The sequence below is a fragment of the Lissotriton vulgaris genome, chromosome 10 (genome assembly GCF_964263255.1).
Source record: "Lissotriton vulgaris chromosome 10, aLisVul1.2, whole genome shotgun sequence".
Classification (NCBI taxonomy): domain Eukaryota; kingdom Metazoa; phylum Chordata; class Amphibia; order Caudata; family Salamandridae; genus Lissotriton; species Lissotriton vulgaris.
Window position 1 is genome coordinate 88,664,708 of NC_141698.1, and position 20,242 is coordinate 88,684,949.

The following is a 20,242-nucleotide window of genomic DNA, read 5'->3' on the forward strand; positions in this document are numbered from 1 at the left end:
ACTCATGGTGTGGAGAGAAGTCCATTGACCCCCTTGAAGGCTCGCTTGTCTGACATTCTTCAGTTTGCACTCTCTTTGGCTCAGCATGGATTTGCTGTAGCAACAGTGAAAGGTTATCTTTCGGCTTTGTCAGCATTCCTTTGTTTGCCGGACCAGCCGCCCTTATTTAAGTCACCTGCTGTTTTAAGGTTCTTAAAGGGTCTTATGAATACATTTCCTCCCACTCCTTTTATTGTGCCTCAATGGGACTTGAATCTTGTCCTTACTTTCTTAATGGGTTCATCTTTCAAGCCCTTGCACAGGTGTCCCTTGACGTTGTTATCTTTTAAAACGGTCTTTCTGATTGCGATTACCTCCGCAAGGAGGGTAAGTGAGCTTCAAGCTCTAAGTTCAAAACCCCCGTTCTTAACTATTCATGCTGAAAGAATGGTACTCAGGACCAGGGCTGCTTTTCTGCCTAAGATGGTAACTCCCTTCCATCTGGGGCAGTCCATTACCGTCCCTACCTTTTATCCTTACTCTTCCAAGGAGGAGGAAAGACTTCACCGTCTGGACCCTAAGAGGGCGGTGAGCTTCTACCTTGACAGAACCAGGAGTTCCGAATTGATGACCAACTCTTCGTGGGTTTTGTTGGCTGCAGGAAAGGCAGAGCGGTGCACAAGCGCACGCTGTCTAGATGGATTGTCTTGTGAATCAAGATTTGCTACTCCCTGGCCGGTAAGGAACCTCCAGAAGGTTTGAGAGCTTATTCTACTAGGGCAAAGTCATCTACATCTGCTTTGTCTGGAAGTGTTCCTGTGGAGGACATTTGCAGGGTGGCAACTTGGGCCTCCCTCCACACTTTCGCAAAGCATTATTGTTTAGATGCAGAGGGGAGGAGGGACGGACACTTTGCTTGTTTCGTCCTTCAGGACTACTAGGGTGGACACCCTCCTCCGGGAGTGGGACTGCTGTGGGAATCTATTCACAAGGAATCCACAGCCAGATACTGTATCAACCAGAAAAAAGTGTTACCGAAGGTAAGTAACTTGTTCTTTGCAACCGGGAATGCAGTCACAAAACATTTGCAGTTACCACCTTGGTGATAACCCATTCGCAAACAAGAAGGGGTCCCAAAGGGCCAAAATATTTTTAAGCACGTTTTCCTTTAAGGAAAATGGGCTGCAATCACAAACATGGTGCTCTGCTGGCCCCAGCCAGCCACCATCTCTGTGATTGTAGCCATTCACAATGTGTCGCAAATTCCGACCTGCCTCATGAATATTGATGAGGCAAGGTCATTTGTGACTTACTGTGAATCGCTGTAAGTTGCAAACACACTGCTGTACATTGCAGTTTGTGATTTCCTAATAGCAAATCGCAAAAATTTGCCAATCGCAAACACACAATTTTGTTCTTCTGGCCCTAAGACGACTTTAGCAAGGACAGGAAGCAATGTGAGTTGGCAAAGTATCAGTAAAGTTCAGATCTTTTGGGTCCGCTCCTGTTTACTGTTTTTTTTGTTTTACATGAAAAGGCCTAATTGTGAGCGGTCAGCCACCGCATCCAACTAATAGTTTTATCCAGTAGGGGTGACGAGATGCTATGTGTATTAGAAGCGACTCTGGTATTGTTTAAGAAGAGTGCTACATTTTTAGTAATCATATGAAAGAAGACCATATCCCTGAAGGTTCCTTAAATGGGGGTGAGGGGGTGGGTTTAAGTCCTTTTAATTCAGGAAGACAAGATAGCATTTTGTCCTACGAAGAACAATATTAGTACTATACACGAGAGGGGAGTGTGGTGGTGTCCCCTTGTGAAATATGTGGCAGTGTGTGCTTGGTTAAAATGAGTGGCACAGTAATGCCAGAATAATGGGGGAAATATAGAAATATAGGGTACCCTGTATTCCCGAAAGGTGACCAAAGGTAAGATGGGTGTATTAAAAAAAACTGAACGTTCTCATATATTTAAGGGCGAAAACACAGAGTTTCTTACAAGGAAACTAACTTTATAAAAGCACTATAAATGCTCTGAAAAGATTCAAAGAGCGCAGGGTTGTAAGATTTTCTTTTTTGGCAATTTATCTTTCTTCATATATGACTGGATAGTAGCACAACACATGGTACAGTGGTATGGTGAACAGGTGTAACAGTGATCAAGATGTGGGAGAAACGCAAACACAAAAAAATACAGGGGCATATTATCAAGCAGGGCGTTTAAGAGTACTAAAGTTAGGATTTTGACAAATTTACAGTTAACTGAGACAAAATCCTAGTCGTAAAGTTAGGATTTTGTCTCAGTTAAACTTAAATTTGTCTTAAATTTATCTTAAGACCAAAACGTAAGATTAACTGAGACAAAATCCTAACTTTAGTACTCCTAAATGCCTTCTGTGAATACTGAAAGTCGTAACGTTAGGATTTTGTCTCAGAATATTTTTGTGAATTGGGCCCATTTACTTTCTAGATATTGTGTAACCCTACACAGCTGGTGCTCACTGGAGACACCAGGTCCGGCAGGCTCGGTCATGGGAGGTTGTGCACACCATCTAGATGCCCTCTCGAACATGGGTGTTACACTTTACCACACCCAAAAGTAGTTCACAGTTGTGAGCAGATAATGGAACTTTAGTACATTGAGAAAAAGGTGATTGGACCCAACTTTGTTATCCTCAAAAAGTTGAACTCCGGTCCCAAAGTTACATATTCATTTCTAGCCAACAAATAGATTACTTATCTATTTTTATTAGTTTGGAACACACTTACGTCCAATGTACATTGGAACCAAAATGAATGGTTCCCTTTTGGGCATAAGCTGTCACTATGTAGTGTGATGTTTGTTAATAATGGGTACAAAAAGAATACATTTCCATCTATAGTTGCACACAATGTCAACTTAAAGTCCATTCACTGATTTAGCTGAATTATATGATTAACACTACAAAAACGATGTGGCAGTTCTTCAGATAAAAGATGTTTAGCAATTGTTCCAAACTAGACATGTGTTTTTCTTTGTCTTGTTCCCTATGTGTCCCTTTTTGCGGTATAATTTGTTATAAGAATTTCCTGGCATTAACTGTTAGTATAAATTATCAAACTTGAAAAGTTTTATCAATTCAAACACAAGTAAGAGTTTCTTTATTATTCTTCTGAATTTCAGAAATATGCTGATAATGTCCTGATGAAGACACTTTGTGTGGAAACGCGTTGACAGACAGACATCAACTCGAACTATCAGCACTGGGAATCATCATAGTTTTTAACTTTCCCTTTGTTACTAGAGATTACGATATTTGAACACTGTAGTCTCCCTTTTTTATTGACATTTTATATCTCTTGTTCTTGATTTAACATGTTTATCAATTCTTATCAATGTTATTAAATTTTATATGCGATTATAATTATTGGTTATCTTATTTTCTTTTACCTGTGTTTATATATTGTTTTTTTTTTTCCCAAAGTTTTTTATTTGCATCAAAGAATCACATAGGCAATAAACAATTCATTTTTTTCAAAGAAAAGAAAGAAACAGAGATATGACAATATTTCATAATTGCAGTTAGACAAGTATATAACATTATTGAAACAATGCAAAGTATAAAATTAAACAACAACAAAAAAAAAATCAATAAACATGTATTATGAGAAAATGTTTTGCTAAGACATGAATAACCCCCATATTCTATCGATTTTTCGTCTGGCCTGCAATCCCCTTGAATCTGCAATAGCGACTTCCATACTATGGATCTCCTTTACTAAACTCCACCATTCTAAAACTGTTGGTGGGTTCTTTTGAATCCATGCTCTGGCAACACTCAACCTTCCACAAGTGATTAGAACATTCAACAGATCTTTAAACCTTTCACCCCCATTGACGCCTATGCAAACATCGATGTTTGAGAGTGCGAAAGGTTGCTCCAACCTCTCAGTGATAACCTTAGTTATCCCTTCCCAATATTCCTGGAGGTGAGGACAGGTGAAAAACATGTGGACAATGTCTGCACCGCTCAAATCACATTTAGGGCATTTCGTTTTATCTGATTGAATATTGTTCGTTGCCCATTTAAGTATCCTTTCAGGCGTGTAATATAATTGGCAAATTGTTTTAAACATCTGCAATTTTAAGCTGGAGGATTGAACTGATGTATTTAGGCTTTTAAATGATATGACAATTAAATCTGTAGGAATGCTCATTGCAAATTTCCTATTCCATTTCTCTGTTAAAATAGTAGCATCCCCGGTCTTGAGATCAGAAAAGAGCTTATACCCCAGGCTTATAATAGATCTATCAGAATCCCTATAGATACAGTCCCATATCTCAGACTCTGAGACTGTAGTGAGTTCTATTTCTTTCACTAAGTAATCTCTAATCTGATAGTATTTAAATCTAGCTGTTTCTGGTAAGTTATAACAAAGTTTCATTTTATCAAATGCCATAAAGCCAATATGATCATATAAATCCCCCAGCAATCTAATACCAGAGTTTAAAAACATTTGACAAGCTGTGTCATGAAAAATAGTAGGAAAGCCGGGATTGCCCCATAAAGGTGTTTGACAGTGAAAGAGAGATGTATTGCATTTAGCCATAATAGATCGCCAGACACTCACAGTGTCCCTTATGGTCTTAAATTTAACCCTTTTAAAGTAATTGGGGTCATTCATCCTATACAAAAACATATTGACATCTAATCCGAGTAAAAACTTGTGAAAATATAAACATTTATCCAGAACTGCCAGACTGCAGATCCGAGTCATAAATGCTGACCAGTAGTAAAATTTAAAGTCCGGAAGAAGCAGTCCTCCTTGACTAAAGGGAAGTTTAAGCAGTGATATAGCACGCCGGGCTTTTTTATATCCCCATACAAAGCTGCCAATGATGCCTTCTTATCTGGTGAAGAAGGAATTATTGACCCGCAAAGGGATTGTTCGAAACAAATACAAGAATTTAGGCAGAATTTTCATTTTTATTAAGTTTATTCGACCAATCAAATTAATAGGAAGTTTATGCCATTTCTTAAGTTGCATGGCCGTTTCTTTTAATAGAGGTTCGTAATTTAGTCCTATGATGGAGTCAATATCTGAGCATATTTTAACACCTAAATAAGTGGCTGTATTGCTAATTCCAGGGACAAGAGTAGTAGGTTGGTAATTCATGACTACTTGAGTTTTGGTGGTATTGAGTTTATAACCAGATACTGAGCCATAGATACCAGCTTCTATTAAAATGCCTTTCATAGTTTTAGCAACGTCTGGGGAAAAAACTGCGATATCATCGGCATATACAGTTATATCTAATTTATCTAATCCATTAAAAAAAGGGCAAATTAGTGTTTGATGTTGTAAGGCAATTAAAAAAGGCTCTATTGCAAGAGCAAAAAGTAATGGTGATAAAGGGCACCCTTGCCTTGTCCCTCTTTTAATAGAAAACAAAGAAGAGCATTTTCCCATATATGAAATTTTACCCATGGGATTATCATATAAAGATTGAATCCATCGCAGATGTTTTCCTTTAATACCAAATGCCTGTAGTGCGGCCCACAGAAAACCCCACCCCACCCGGTCAAATGCTTTTTCAGCGTCTAATAAAATCATACCGAGTGGGGTGTGTTTAATCCGTGCTGCATCAAAAGCTGATATAGCCATGTTAATATGTGCCGTGGTGTCTCGCTTAGGGATGAATCCATGCTGTTGAGGAGAGACAATTTGGGACATATACGGAGCTAATCTAGTAGCCAGTATTTTAGCAAAGATTTTTGCATCGCTGTTAATAAGTGAGATAGGCCTGTAAGATCCCCTCTCTTGTGGTGCTTTACCTTTTTTCAAAAAGAAAATAATTTGAGTAAGGTTCCATGATCTGGGTGCTTGTTGCCCTTTACCAATGGCATTAATCACTTCAACAAATAGTGATAATAATTCTTCAGTGCAATATTTATACAATTCCAAAGGAATAAGATCTTCCCCAACAGCTTTACCCATTGCAAGAGATTTAATTGCACCCCTGATTTCTAAAGGCGTAATCTCGGCATCTAAGTTATTTACTTTATTAACAGCCATATAATTATTAATATTGGCATCTAAGATAGCATCTTCCGGTGTATAAAGATTTTGATAAAAAGAAGCAAACTGTTGAAGAATCGATTTTGGATCACTGAATAGTTGATTATTGTCCCCTTTAATTTCTTTAACCATATTAATGGACCGATCTTCCGCAACTTTATAAGCCAATAATTTCCCACTTTTATCTCCATTTTCATACTGTTCTAGATGATATTTTTTAAGTTTATTAACGCTTTTGTCCCTCAGAAGGTTTTTAATTGCTGCTTTAAGCTCAATTAATTTGAAATTTAAAGCTTCTAAATTTAAAGCGTTGTTACAGACTGCATCAGCTATCTGGAGTTCGATATCCCTGATTTCATTTAACCTTTGCTGATTTATAGTTCGAAGTTCTTTGTTTTGGGACCAAATGTATTGTTGGGTGAATCCCCGTATACTAGCTTTACACGAGTCCCAGACTATCCATGGTAAACTCGTTTGTCTGTTAATATCAATGAATTCTTTTATATGCTCTTTGAGCCTATTTATAAACACTGCGTCAGAAAATAGGTACCGAGGAAAAGAGAAGGAGCGAGTAGTTTTTTCCTCAGTTGTGAGTGTGAACGTTATAGAGATCGGATGTGTTTATATATTGTTATACTAAGTTTTTCTGCCAGCTATTTTATATTATTGTTGTTGCCTGGATACTGTTATTCTCTATCACCTGTTTTGCCCTGATCCAGGAATCTGACTTCACTCAGGGGGTCCCTGTTTAACGCCATAAGTTCTTCAGATAATGCATGACTCTTTACATAGTGAACTTGCAAAACTATGGGACTTATTATAGTTTGGGGAAGCAGGACATTCACCAGAAAGAGGTGGTTGGCCGTCTGCCTTATTTAGAGTACCATTGACGTCAACACACTCCTAATGCAGCGGACAGGGCAACTACCACATTTTGGCAGATGGCAAAATGGCCCCCGTCCGCCCACCTTTACCTCTAATTTCTTTTCCCTTAGCACAGAACATTCTTTCCAAAGAGAGCGTTGAAGACTGTTCTGAGAGATCTGGAGTACCTTACCCTGTATATTATTATTATTATGAAACATGTTTCCCCTCCCCATTTTTTTTGTTGCAGCGTCTGTTTAGGTAACAAAGAACACAACTTTGGATACAACTGTGTTGTAAAGAACTCATGTGTCCATTGTCCAAGTCCACCCATTTGGTCGGCAGCCCATAGCACCAGATCAGGACAGAACTGTGGGAGAGCAACACTCAAAAGAAACTATGCTGTAGAATCTATTGGAAACACTACGCGGACCCAAAATATTGATTAAACAATAATTTATTGGCTTATATGATATTTAGTACCACAGTTTTATTCACAGCCACATAACACATGGATACAACCAACAGTATGGATTTGCACTTACAAACATTCATTTTAAAAATGAGTCTCACACTCAAGTGCTTTTGGTATTTAAATTATCAGGTTATCATTCTTAGGTACAAATTTGAACATGCTATTTACACTATTAAAGTTCAGGGGTGGGTAATTTAGACATTAGTACATTTTTAACTTTTTTTTCTTCTTTTCCCAAGTAGAATTTTACTGCGCAAAACATGTAAAAAATGCAATTCAGGCTAAGTTTGTAAAGGAAGTCACAAGCACTCAATTTTTAGTGTCTAGTTGGGTTAGAACGTGCATCAAAGGTGTGCTGTTGACTTCAAGAAATCCTAAAACTTGGCCTAAGTCTTGTCAGTTTTGCAGAGAAACTGTTGAACCGAGCACAACAGGAGTTCCTTCTCCTCAATATAACACAAACATGTGCCGGAAATCCACACCAGCAAAATGGTACACTGTGCAGAGCTTGCCGTCTCGTACAGTGGAGTCGGGAGGAAGAAGCCATGTTGGATTGTCCCTAGCCCGTCCGCTAACCTTTACTGTGCTCTTCGAACAAGTCGCTGGTGTTTTCTTGTTTTAAAGTTCCTCGCCTCTGTTGAGTGTGCTTTTGGCGGCAAAGACTAACCAGTGATGTCTATGCCGATAGCTTACACAGTGGCTTCGCCTTCCTAGAGGGTTTTGTGCAATTTACATAATTTCGAGGATAACCTTGTGTCCCTCTCATATGGTATGTTGTTGATAGCTGGAGAACATTTTTAAGTGAGAGAAGAAAACATTTCTAAAATTAATTTTAAAAAGTATACACTTCTTAATCCTAAACTGATGTATTTTGCATGTATTCATGAAATGCATAGTTTTATTACATTAACCCTTTCGATGCTGATGACGAGCTCAGCTCGTCATCAGCCACGGGTAGCGTGTGCTGATGACGAGCTGAGCTCGTCATGTATCGCGGGAAAAGGAAAACAGCCGCACAGCGCAAAAATCGCCGCAGCAGCGATGCGGATAAACAGTTGTAGGAGTATTTTTTAGTGGATTCCACACAATAAGGACTGTTACTTAAGACAGACCTAAGTTAAGCCTCTTTGGAATAAAAAAGATAATGGTTATGCGCAAAAGACATAATTTAAGAACAAGGGTTGTAAATTTAAAAATAAGGGTCGTAATTTCACAGATTTACGTAAATCAGGCGGATGGTGTGGGCATGCGTGTGGGCATGCGTGTAAACGTGAGTTTCTATATACAAACTGTCTTATAACATCACTGCAGAGATGTTATTGCATTAGTTCACTGAAAGATGCACCTCTTTGTACCTGGGGCTACATTCTAGAGTACTGCCTGCTACTGTCAGCAACATTTGAAAACATCTCGCTCTCAGTCCTGTTTCATCTCATTAACTTGTGTGGCATTTCTGTATTAAGACGTTTATTACATAATATGTCAATCAAATGTCGGAAAATGATTCACTGATTTCTTAGCTTTTACTCAAGTAAAAGTTCTTCCCCCTATTTATGGCGCCTCAAGTGGGGCTACTGTGGAAATGCAACTGCCTGCATGTCCCAGCAGAGTTGGCTGGAAAAGGTGACCTTCAGGTCACTGAACAAAGGGTGAAAATGTAGGGGCCACTAGTGTAATGGGAACAAGTCCACAGCTGTGACATCATTTCCAGGGTACCCCACCAAAGTACAGGTATCAAAAGTAATAATGTACAAGTATATTACATGGGAGCCTATCTCTAACTTCCTAATTGCAGCCCAGGATTGATGTTTCCTTTTACTTCATCTCATCTGTTTTTCTAAACAAACAGTGACAGCAGAAAGGAGATATTTATGGCAACATGTTAATTTGTTTTGCAAAAATCGGTAATTACCGGAAAGATGGAATCTCTCTTCGTGTTTATACGCATTCTAAGCTATATCATCTTAGTTTTAAATCCAACTTATATTAAATAATATATTATAATTTTATTATATAATTTTATTAGATTTATTATATAATGTATTATATAATACCTTTCTCCAACAAATTATTAACTGAAGTTGGTGTTTGTAATTTTGCACTACAGAGTCTACTTTTATCTTTCATGTCTACAAACATTCAATCTCTTTCATAGGAAAGAGAGGTTTTTGGCCTTCAGGCTACACTCGGAGCAGTGAGGTATGGACAATCCAGGCCAGAGGTCTGGTAGGGCAATTTCGAAATGTTCAGCACGAAAGTGAAGGATGAAAGCAGCCAGGTTGGCATACATGTCAATAAACCTGATTCAGGCCAAACATGGCTTTATTTTAGGTGTCATCTGCTTGAGTTTGCCTCTGCTTCAATAGAAGTCAATGGGGAAAATACATTCCCACGATTTAGTTTTTCAAAATCTCAACTATGATCTAAGCCACCACCAATCCTTTTGGGTTCCGGAGTAGTGTACTACTCGCTGAAAAGCGATTCGATGCCTTGTCGGGGGTAGTAAGCGATATATAAATACAATTACAACTTTCCTGTTCTAAAATGTTGGTTTGTATAGGGGTAGGCCTCTAGCAGGACCATTCAAGATGCCTTATTCCGAATGGGGCATGACATTCAGGTGCAAACACTCGAAGTCTGAACCAAGATTCAAATTTGGGTGGTAACTGAACACCCCAATTATAAACATACCAGTAAAACCTGCCACAAATAGTGAATCTCGCACAGGCTCAATACGCGTGTTATTTCCCCCCCCCCCCCCCCCCCCCCCCCCCCCCCCCATCCATTGCTATTGAAATTTACCATCTGGTTATTTGCACAAGGGATTGTGTCCAAATTGTGGCCTTTGATGGTAAAGTAATGGTTGAGCTCCTCTTTACTGGTGCCTTACAATGTTTTTGTAGAATGGTCAGTGCAGCCTAAAAAAGGTATTTTATTTCTTCGTTCAATGTTATAGCCCAATGAAATAGAAGGCCCTTTTGTTGGTACCCTACACTGAAAGTCACCTGAAATCCAGTTATTTTAGCACTGCTCAAAGCTAGAACCTATGGGGTTGGAAGAAATGTGGAACCAGATACTGAAATCTGTCAAAATAATACTATATGGCTATATAAGGAGTGAATGGAATACATCCAGAAGATTTAAAGCATTGTCTCTCTTTCGGTGAACCATAAATTACAATTAAAACACTGGGATATTAGGACACAGGTGAAGACGATGGAGTGGGCAAGGGCCACAAACAGATGGATTAGGCTTAATGGTGCAACATTCCAATATTTTCTTTCTATTTCTCCCTGTTGAAATGAAAACATTCTTTTCACTGTAGGTTCGAAAAGGATTATGGTCACTCTGCTCGGACTATGCCGGCGAACAAAGGCCTTTCGCATTTTATATGACCCTTGACCTGTCTGGTCGCAGACAAGTAGCAGCATGCTCTAATGCACAGTAAGGATCTTGCTTGGTATAACAGAGGTTTGATTCACAAATATTCCAATGGTGGGAATATTGAAGGGATATCTGAATGAACACGAAATGATATCCGACAATCCCCATATCACTGCAACTCCTGCCCCTATACTTCCTTGTCTGGCTGTCATTGTAAGATTGTGGTCCTTAACTACTGTGGAATGCTCCATTCTGGAGGGGTGCAAATAGGCTTATTGCCCACAGGAAGTTGGATGTTAACTGCAGTTAATTGCCCTTCTCCTCAATACACACCCTCACCTTGGACCCACAATTGAGGGTCAAAATCCTCAGCAGCAGTCAACATTTAATTAAAGATAAATCTTAGGATAAAAGCAGAATAAACCTGATCTGGAGAAACCTGTATAGCTCAGGTTGAGTGAGCAAGTCCGTGATTGGGTGACAGGCTGGACGTAAAGCATGCATCATGCTGTTGTCAAACTGCACACAAGTAGTAACATAAGAGCCAATGAGCAGAAAGGGGGCCATTCCATAAGACAAGATATATATTTCCACTGCTGATGTTACTTCATAACCTAGTCTGTCTTCCTTCAGCACACCATGCTTCCAACCTACTCTTGTAGTCCCCGGTGAAGACACAGGTGTCACTTACTTAAAGAGACCGGGTGTGTGCAATAATGTAATACGCAGTGCAACACCCAATGGCCAACCTCTCAAAAACAAAACATAAAAAATAAAAAAAATTGTAGCTTAAGATATTGACCAGCACGCCCATGCAACCTACCTATTTCTTTCCTACTTTAAACCCTCATGTGTTTAGTATCATTACTTCCATGTATCTGTCACAGTCCTTCCTAAAAGCTCGATTAAATCTCTTTTTCAATAAAAAATTACTGAAATACATTTTTTTTTTTAAATGGCTTGTATTACCTCTTAGTTCCCAATCACCTTTCTTTTATTTTTTAACTTTTTCTGATGATATCCACAGACACAACCAGAACACGAATCCTATAATTGACCGCTTACTAGACTAAACGCATCAGAGCTGGAGTTATTCATGGGGTTTGAGGGACAGGCTGGGCCAGTTTTATCTTGGGAGCTTACATTACTGCTAACAATAACAGGTTTCTGCCCCTTTATCTAACATAGCATCATTGTGTGTCCAGCAACCATGCTGGCAGGACACAAGCTCGCTCCCTGAGAGGACTAGCTGCTCGGATGCTGGTTTTTTTAGTATATGAAGAGCAAGTATTCCATAAGAAGTACACCAAGGTCATCAGAAACGCCTCCCCTTCACCTACACAGATCCTTCATTGCACACGGTGTGCACCAATCTCTGCCTAATGTCAGCTTTGTGATACCTCCAGGGAGTCTCTGCTAGAGGGTTGATGCCTGGTGGTCGCCAACGACACTTGGTGTTCTTGTGACACTCAACTTGTGTTGGCTGCTAATACAACTTAACTAACAGGTATGTTACTATAAAGAGCTTCATTGGCCACTTTGTGTTCTTCATGCAACACAGTTTGCATCACAGTGTAAAAAAAAGCAAAGTCCCTCATCTGGTACTTGCGACAAAACCGCTAGAAAAGGTGTCAAATTTGACTCAAATCATCCTTCGTACCGCCCATTAGGGAATTTTACATCCCGATGGGAGGTAGAGGATGTACCCAACAAAACAGGATCCCTCGCAAGGCCCCCACAGTGTTCCCTGTACAAGTACACCCACCAGGCTGAGATGGAAATTACTGATGATGGAAGGCTCAAAGGGAGTAATTTACGTCGTATAATGTGGCCTATTTATATTTCTGCTGTGGTGTGAATACTACCACAGCTGGCTGAAACATTCTGAAAAGCAAGAGCCAACAGTTACAAAAGGCAGCCGCGTAACAAAGACATAAAGGGAGAGAGTAAACATCTCACTTTGTAGCACTTGAAATTTGACTGGATTCTGTAAAGAAAAACACTTTACCTGGTTGTGTCTAGGGCCCCTTTTCCATTCACGTTTAAGTCCCAGGATAGGTACAAAATCTAACTTTTCGCAACACGATGTACATGGAAAAAAATCTGTACATTGTTTGCTCTGTGGACAGTCACAGTATTAATAGGTGGATTCTTGTGCAGAGTCTTCAGGTGCCAATGATATGTTCATACTTTGGAAAGTGACCAGGTTAAACATAAGCATGCCAGACAAAATGGCTCCATTGTCCAGTGGCGGCTGGGGGATTGGTATAGTGGTGAGGCCCAAAAGCAACATCCAGCACTCTGCTTCGGGCCTAGTTAGCAACCCCTGGGCCAGACTTTCACATCGCACACAAGCAGACATGCATAGAGACACAGTTGCAGGCACTCGCATACAGAAAACCATATACACATGCACTCCCAGCACACAAACACACACTCATATTTTTACACACAAAAACATACCAGAGCAGGCCCACGATTTCCAACTCCTGTCTGCCTGCAGCAGCCAGAGGCACACCCAGGAGCTTGTACCCAATCAGAAGCTGGAATAGGGTTGAGGGTGCCAAATAGACTTTTATCTCTATTCCAGCTTCTGATTGGGCAAGAGGGCGTGACTGACAAGCACTGAAGCTCCATTATCTGACATGATGCACAGTGTATTAAGAGGCCGGGCTGTATCAGCCCCCGCCTGACACATGCGCAATGAATCTAGTGGAGCCCTTTTCTGCTGGTAAATGTGAGAGTAACATGCTATTTATTATCATTCTTGAGTGTGCTGTGACTCACAAGAGGCGAGGCAGTGCTTTAAGCACTAAGAAGTGCTTGTTCACCTCAGATAAACTCTACTGTGATAATAACAGGACATCTGACTTTTCATTGCAGAAATGAGTGTCTCATATATAGATGTATCCTATTATTACATACAGAATCTGTTTGTTTGTAAGGTAGAAGTCTGGTACCGGTCAAGAAATGGTGGTATGTGATTGTAATCATATTACATCCAAAATCTTTGTTGTGGGCGGCTTGTGCCTTGGCTCTGTGTCTTTAGCCATCTACAAGAGGTACAAGGAAGTCAGTCAATACCAGCTTCCTGGAAGGTTCCAGGTTTGCGGATCATCTCCGATGTGAAATAAAGCGAGCAGGAAGGTCTCCTAAAAGTTGCAAAGATTTTAGAAAGTCCACGCACAGAGCCCTCCCTTTACTGTGCGCCTTCTTTCGTGTGAATTTGGTTTTCTACTGACTCTTGCAGGTAAACAATTGGGTATTTTTGGGTTTGATGAACTTGCACAATCCTTGAAAAAAGGCTCTTGGATGGTGGAATGATGCCATGGCAAGAGAATTAAGTAAGAGAAAGATCTTTACTTTTCAATGTAATCTTATCTTACTGGAGGCCGTCAAAGGTGGGGCCGAAGGTCCTTGTGCAGACTGTGTCATTGGAGGACAGCCCTGGCCCAAGGTGGCTTGAGACTGAACACAACACCAGGAAAGGAGCAACCGCACTGGACATAAACTCAGTCTCCGCAGGGACAAAAACATCCTGACGAGTGTAGCGAGACGGTCACAAAGTTTGATATGAAGATGCTTTCAATGGACATCTTCAGTGCTCCTGAAATGTGAAGAGTCTTGGGAAAAGTGCTGAACCCTCAAGTTGGTTTCACTTAAAGTTCAGATTTCAGAACCTATTCCCAATTCTTCTGGTCCATTCTTTGTCCAAAGCAATCTCACAGATTTAAGTTTTTTTGTTGTTGACATGTTGGAAACAAAACCACGCTTTGTTGTAAAGAGATTTGTGTTTCTTGATGCGACGTAATGAGACCCCTTACGGTTTATGTTTGAAATGAGCTTCCACTGAAACGAGAAAGAAATTATATTAGGTTTTTTAGATGCACGAATGCATTGCAAAGTCTACTTACTTCAACACACACAGTAAAAACAGGAAAAAAACAAAATGTGACTTACCAAGAACATTTTGTGTCAGCCAGAGCTGTCTAATCTGGGAGAGGCAAATTGGTAGGGAATAGAGACAGTGGAGGCACAGCAATACATCAATCTGTATATTTGTAAGAAGTGCCCACAACCATGCCAGACAACTGGGAGAATCTAAAAAATTGGCGAGTTTGAGATCTTGTTAAAGGGTGGGGAATCGCGGAGGGTTTTGGGCGTTCTATAATGCATCAGTCCTAAGTACTTCTCAAATCTTCAAAGAGATGCTTATTATGACCATCTTAAACCGTAAATAAACTTTGAACATCAAAAAAAGAGAAAGTTATGGTGTATAGAGTATGAAACTTCAGGAAGCCTTGCTTCCCCGTGTAATACTCCATATGTTGAACATCGGGGAGCAACGGCCTCCATACTTCTGTTATAGTGTCCCTGCATCCTTCAGGTTGGGAGCCTCCTCAGAGTGAGGGTCTTTGGGAAGAGGTTCTATCAATAAAGACATCACAACCCAAACCTGTGGTGGTCATAAAAATGCAGGATATTTTAGAAAACACCACAAGCTATTGGCATGTGTAATATGGAGAACTTCAACAAGTAGAACCTTTCCGGACTTGGGGCATTGGCTCTAGGAATTCAGTTTTCCTTAAGATTTTATTTTTCACATGTTGTACCTAATACCCATAACAGAAAAAGTCCAAACCATGACTTATGATTGCAACCATTGGCTCCTGATATGCCTTGGGTTTATGTCTTCATTTGTGTTTGCGTCTACCAATCATTTACGCTTCGTTCATGCTCATTTTTTTGCTGCCAAACAATAGTTGAAGCAGCTTCTTGTTCTTGGCCATCTAATATTTAGTAGTCTTTTTCCTAAACTGTCCCATGAGCACTTGTATGCTGAAACACAATGCAAGACATCATGTCTTAAGTGCCCACACACATGTTAATAAATCAACTCATTCATTTGGATGTTATTTTTGGTGAATATCAACAGTAGCCCAGTTGGTCAGGTTGCCAACTGGGCTAGTGATGTAAGACTTATTTTTTATTTGGTAAGGCTCTCCTATGAATAGGTTCCGGAGGCAATCTTTGCCTCACTAGTACAGAATCTTACTAAAGAATGAAATAAAAAAACAAATATGAACCTGTATCGTAACAAAAAGTGGACTTAAGAAGTGGACTCCTGATGTGCTGGCCACTCCAAAACTTACAAGAATTTTTTTTTATATATAAGCTTTTATATGTAAACTACTTACACTCGAGTGCGGCTCAATCTATGGACACCTCCCCAACAAGCTTGATGTTTGAGTGGCCATCCTACCGCTGAACCGCACCACCCCAAGAGGAAAGGGGGCCACTGAGCACGCAAGATGCGAGTTCTCAACGTGGGGTGAAAGCACGGATTGAAGGCAATGCGACTTCTGGGGCTCATGTGAGAGCTTGCTATTCAGCACACATTGAGGCAGCATCCATACAGGATTTAAAAGGACTCCAGTTCCCATAAGGCAACGTGGTAATCTCTGCAGCCCATTGAGCCACACGATGGCGCCAAACGTTGGTTATTGGAGGACTTATTTGCTACCTTCTGACTTTAAAGCTATGAGGAAGATGTTTTACCGAAACGCGTCAGGTGACGTCAGGTGCTTCTAATTACCAGTAGGCGCGTTTGCCTATACCTAATAAAGCGAGTGGGGAAAAGCTACTTACACTAGAGTGTGGCGCATTCTATGGACACCGCCCCAACGAGCTTGATATATATATATTTTTTTATTTTTATTTTACAGAGATTTATATAGCGCAAACTTGACCCGAATCGGGCATCAGAGCACTTTACATATGTATTCTTTCGTCGCCTACTCATCACTGGCTTCCATGCCCACCCTGCAATGTTGAGGTCAGGTTGCCAACTGGGCTACTGATGTCAGGTCATGTCACCTGGGGCTTTCCTTTGCAAGCATTAGCACATACTGCTGCTTCGGTCATATAAAGTTGCATTGGGAGAGTTTCTGTAGAACTAGGAAAGTGGTGCACATAAGAGCAGCTGTCTTTTCCTTTAATTTGAATGTTGTATTGTAATAACTGGCACTGCTCAGATTCATTGGTCTTTCCACTGGCTGCTTAGAGTGCCCTCATTAAAGGAGCTCTTCGTGAAGTTTACATTGAATTTAAAATTTCTACTTCATTAAAATGCCATCTTTTTCTTAGGTATACACCAAAAACGCATATGGTGTCCAAGATGAACAGGAAGTGTCATCTCTGCTTTTGATTTTTGTCAACCAGTGGACAAGCTTTACTACCCTTTTTTAAATGATTTTCCCCCTGAACTAACTCCAGAGATGTTTTGAGACCCTTCCACATGACCGCCTCCAAGGATGCGGCTGGACTGATGCACAAAGATCCTGAAATCTTTCTCCTCCCTGCCTACACCACCATTCATTCTCATTACCCCTCACCTTGGTTCACTCAAAGATACAACTGATGCCTAAGTGGCAAGAAAATAGGATAATCCATGACTCTGCTGCCCTACAAGAATGCAGCACCTTAAATTGCCTGGGGTGGTTGTGGTACAAATATGCCCCTGGACTGGGCCTGTGTGTGTTATAAACAATGCACCCAATTGGTGTAAACACAGCACTTGAACTACAGAGGACCTTTAGCTGAAGCAGACATTGCAGAACATCAAATATCCTTGACAGTGAGTCTAGCTTGAGCACTGATGTGGTAAGATGACATGAGCGTTCTGCATCAGTTCACACAGAAGCAGTGAAATCTCCTCCTGGGTCCTTATCTGACAGCCCTTGGACAGCAGGGCCATATCCCTGGGAAAGGCAAAGTCAGACATCCTAGTGCCATCCTGTATTTGATAACAAGAGGAACTTTGAAATACTCTGAAACTAACCTCTACTCTAGCTCACACAGCCTGGGGTAAATGACATCTTGGAACACAGGGGACAGGCAGCATTGCGTCACAGCATCACTAGGACCCCAGTCCAGGATGAGCAACTTTAGCTTACAGACTTTTTTATACAGTTATCATCACTGTGTCAAATCAACACATTTTGAAGGCAGTGAAAGACAGTCGGATTTCTCGAATTGCTTTTGTACAGTTACACTGCAGACATTACTTGGCCAACCCTTTTGTATTCTTCGTTTAAGGTAATCGTTGCGATTCCTTTCCACAGCGCCCCACTGCTTCTAAGGCTCATTTCATGCGCTAAAAATGTCTGTAACTGAAAGCACAAACTACAATTCTCCTCGGATTCCATTTCTGAATAAATCATATTAAACGCTAGTCTATACATTTGCACACTCCAAGGGCCTCATTTTGAGTAATCCGGTAATCCCAAACCTTGCACCAGAATATAGCTCCCTGATGTTCTCTATTTCCCTGCACTTATTCCCCAATGTAATACTTGGAGAAAAGTGTGTGAGGCAACAATGCAAGATTCTGGGTTCTATAGCTCGAAAAAGGGTAAACCAAGTGGTGTTACCTCATTATCTTCCATTCTGGTCTGTGGAACTCATAATAGGGTGACAATAGCACACCCATATCAATATTTGCCTGAGCCAAAGGCTCAAGTGCAGGAAAGGTCCCCCGCAATGCTCCTTATTCTGAGAAACGCATAGGGCCTAATTACGATGCTGGTGCGAGGAGCGTCCAACCGGCATTGTTGCAGTAAAGGGACTGGCCGACACGTATTCGGCAGTCTCGACTGTCTAATTAGGATCCAACCACAGTGGAGGTGGTCGGAAACATGCCTTTTGGCATTGAGGCTTTTGCTGCAATCCTGAAAAGGGCCGCAGAACAAGCCCCAATGCCAAAAGGCATGTTTCTGAACATCCATGCACCCTGTGACAGGCGCCACATGAGGCATGGATGTTTGTGGGGGCACCTGTGATGCCACACTGGCCTTATAGAGGAGGCCACGGCGGAAAGGGGCCCCCCAAAATCAGTTTCCGACAGCTATAGTGGACGGACCGCTATTGAAACGCTGTTGGAAAGGGCCATTGTAATCCCTACGGTGATGCCCGAGCAGGCACCGCCCTCATTGTAGGGATTACATTCTGACCACAGGGCCAACAGGCTCCTTGAGCCAGTCGGAACCCCAATGGTCAGTCCCTCAACCATGCTTTCGAACTGACCGCACTGTAATGCAGCAGTCTGACCACTGCTTCAGATGTCAGTGGGACCGACACACCGTCGATGTTGGTCCCACCTACATCATAATGAGCCCCTTAGTTGTGAATTTGTATATCCCTATTAACAAAGTACATACAAGCACTGAGCTATGCATACACATCTGTGGGCTGTTGTAAGTTCACATATGTACCTGCATACTCCTGGGGCATCATGGGTCTGCTGATGACCGTCTGGAAAGCAGCGATCCATTCCAGTTGTTCGCTTTCCGTCTCGCAGGTGAAGAGAAATTTTCTGACGGGTGTCACAATAGTGATCCCATGCTGCCAATGATGTCCCTGTGTCGACTGAGGAAGTCCCTTCAATACCTTGTAACTGTTTTCTTTGCTTCCAACAAAAACTTCACCTCTGGCAAACGCATCCTACAATGAAGAAAGAGGGGTTATGTGTGCCGAAACCATGCCTGGGTTGTGATTCCTGTTAGTGTCTGTACTGTCCAAGTCCTGTCAATGAAAAAGAACTAAAAAGCATTATCCAACCAGTAACACAAATGGACAAATGGAATTACTCCAAAGAATTCTGCCTCAAGGTGGCCAAACAATAATTCTGGTGGTAAAATAGGATTCCAAGTTGAACTATGATTGCCCAGTGGCGTAGCAAGGGGGGGCGGGGCGGCATGAGTCTTAAGAGTGGAGGCCTCCCACCCCCTTACCTGTGGCCATTGCAGGAATCGTCAGCACCCCTGACACGCCCACTCTTACCTGAGGTTGTCTCGGGAATCGCCAGCATCGCCCCCCCGCTCTTAGATGCCACCGCCAGTGGCAAACACAGAGACCGCCACGGGCGGCACATGGGCTAGCTATGCCACTGGTTTTGCCCCAAAAAGAGACTTCTGCTTGACCATTCTATGTCCCTCCCAGGTCCAATGCATCGATTAGTGATACTAGAACAGGGGTACAGGGTAAGACACTTGACTGCACTCTATCCAATATATCTTGGTCTAGTTATATCTGTGGGTGCCAAAAACCTGAGGCCACATACCCCTAGGCCTCCAAAGTCAATGCCAAAGGCACTGTGTACAATTCAACAAAAATGGTTCAGCACACCATACAATATATAGTGACAGTATTAATGAGGTTAATAATATCAATAAGCCATGGAGTTTTCTTTTCTTGTTTTATTCCAAATCTTCACATACAAGTAGCCAACGCGCTTCGTCCGAAGGACTTCTTCAGGGCGAATAGTAATCAAAATACTGTCTTGTATTCGGGGCTTTATCAGTGAGAACCAGTCTCCAGCTACTTTGATGGAACCAGTCTCCAGGAACTTGGATGGAAAAGATCCTTCATTTGGGATGGACTAGTCAAATTTCTGTGATAGATGTATTACAGTGGAAACGAA

General features: G+C 41.2%; 1 protein-coding gene and 1 long non-coding RNA gene across 2 annotated transcripts in view; both read right to left on the bottom strand.

The window, feature by feature from the left end:
- Window positions 1-7,343: 7,343 nt before the first annotated feature.
- LOC147684718 (uncharacterized) lies at window positions 7,344-9,368 on the bottom strand. Its single transcript, XR_015300655.1, has 2 exons — window positions 8,431-9,368; window positions 7,344-8,289 (listed from the first exon to the last, which is right to left on the bottom strand). It is a non-coding gene; the product is annotated as an uncharacterized LOC147684718 (long non-coding RNA).
- Window positions 9,369-13,482: 4,114 nt separating this feature from the next.
- The window catches only part of ADAP1 (ArfGAP with dual PH domains 1), a 455,296-nt gene continuing 448,536 nt past the window's right edge, over window positions 13,483-20,242 (bottom strand). Inside the window, exons 10-11 of the mRNA XM_086940564.1 lie at window positions 19,035-19,263; window positions 13,483-14,610 (exon numbers count right to left, since the gene is read on the bottom strand). Of these exons, the coding sequence (XP_086796690.1) occupies window positions 14,582-14,610; window positions 19,035-19,263 (258 nt within the window). The 3' untranslated portion in view covers window positions 13,483-14,581. The remainder of the gene's footprint in view (window positions 14,611-19,034; window positions 19,264-20,242) is intronic.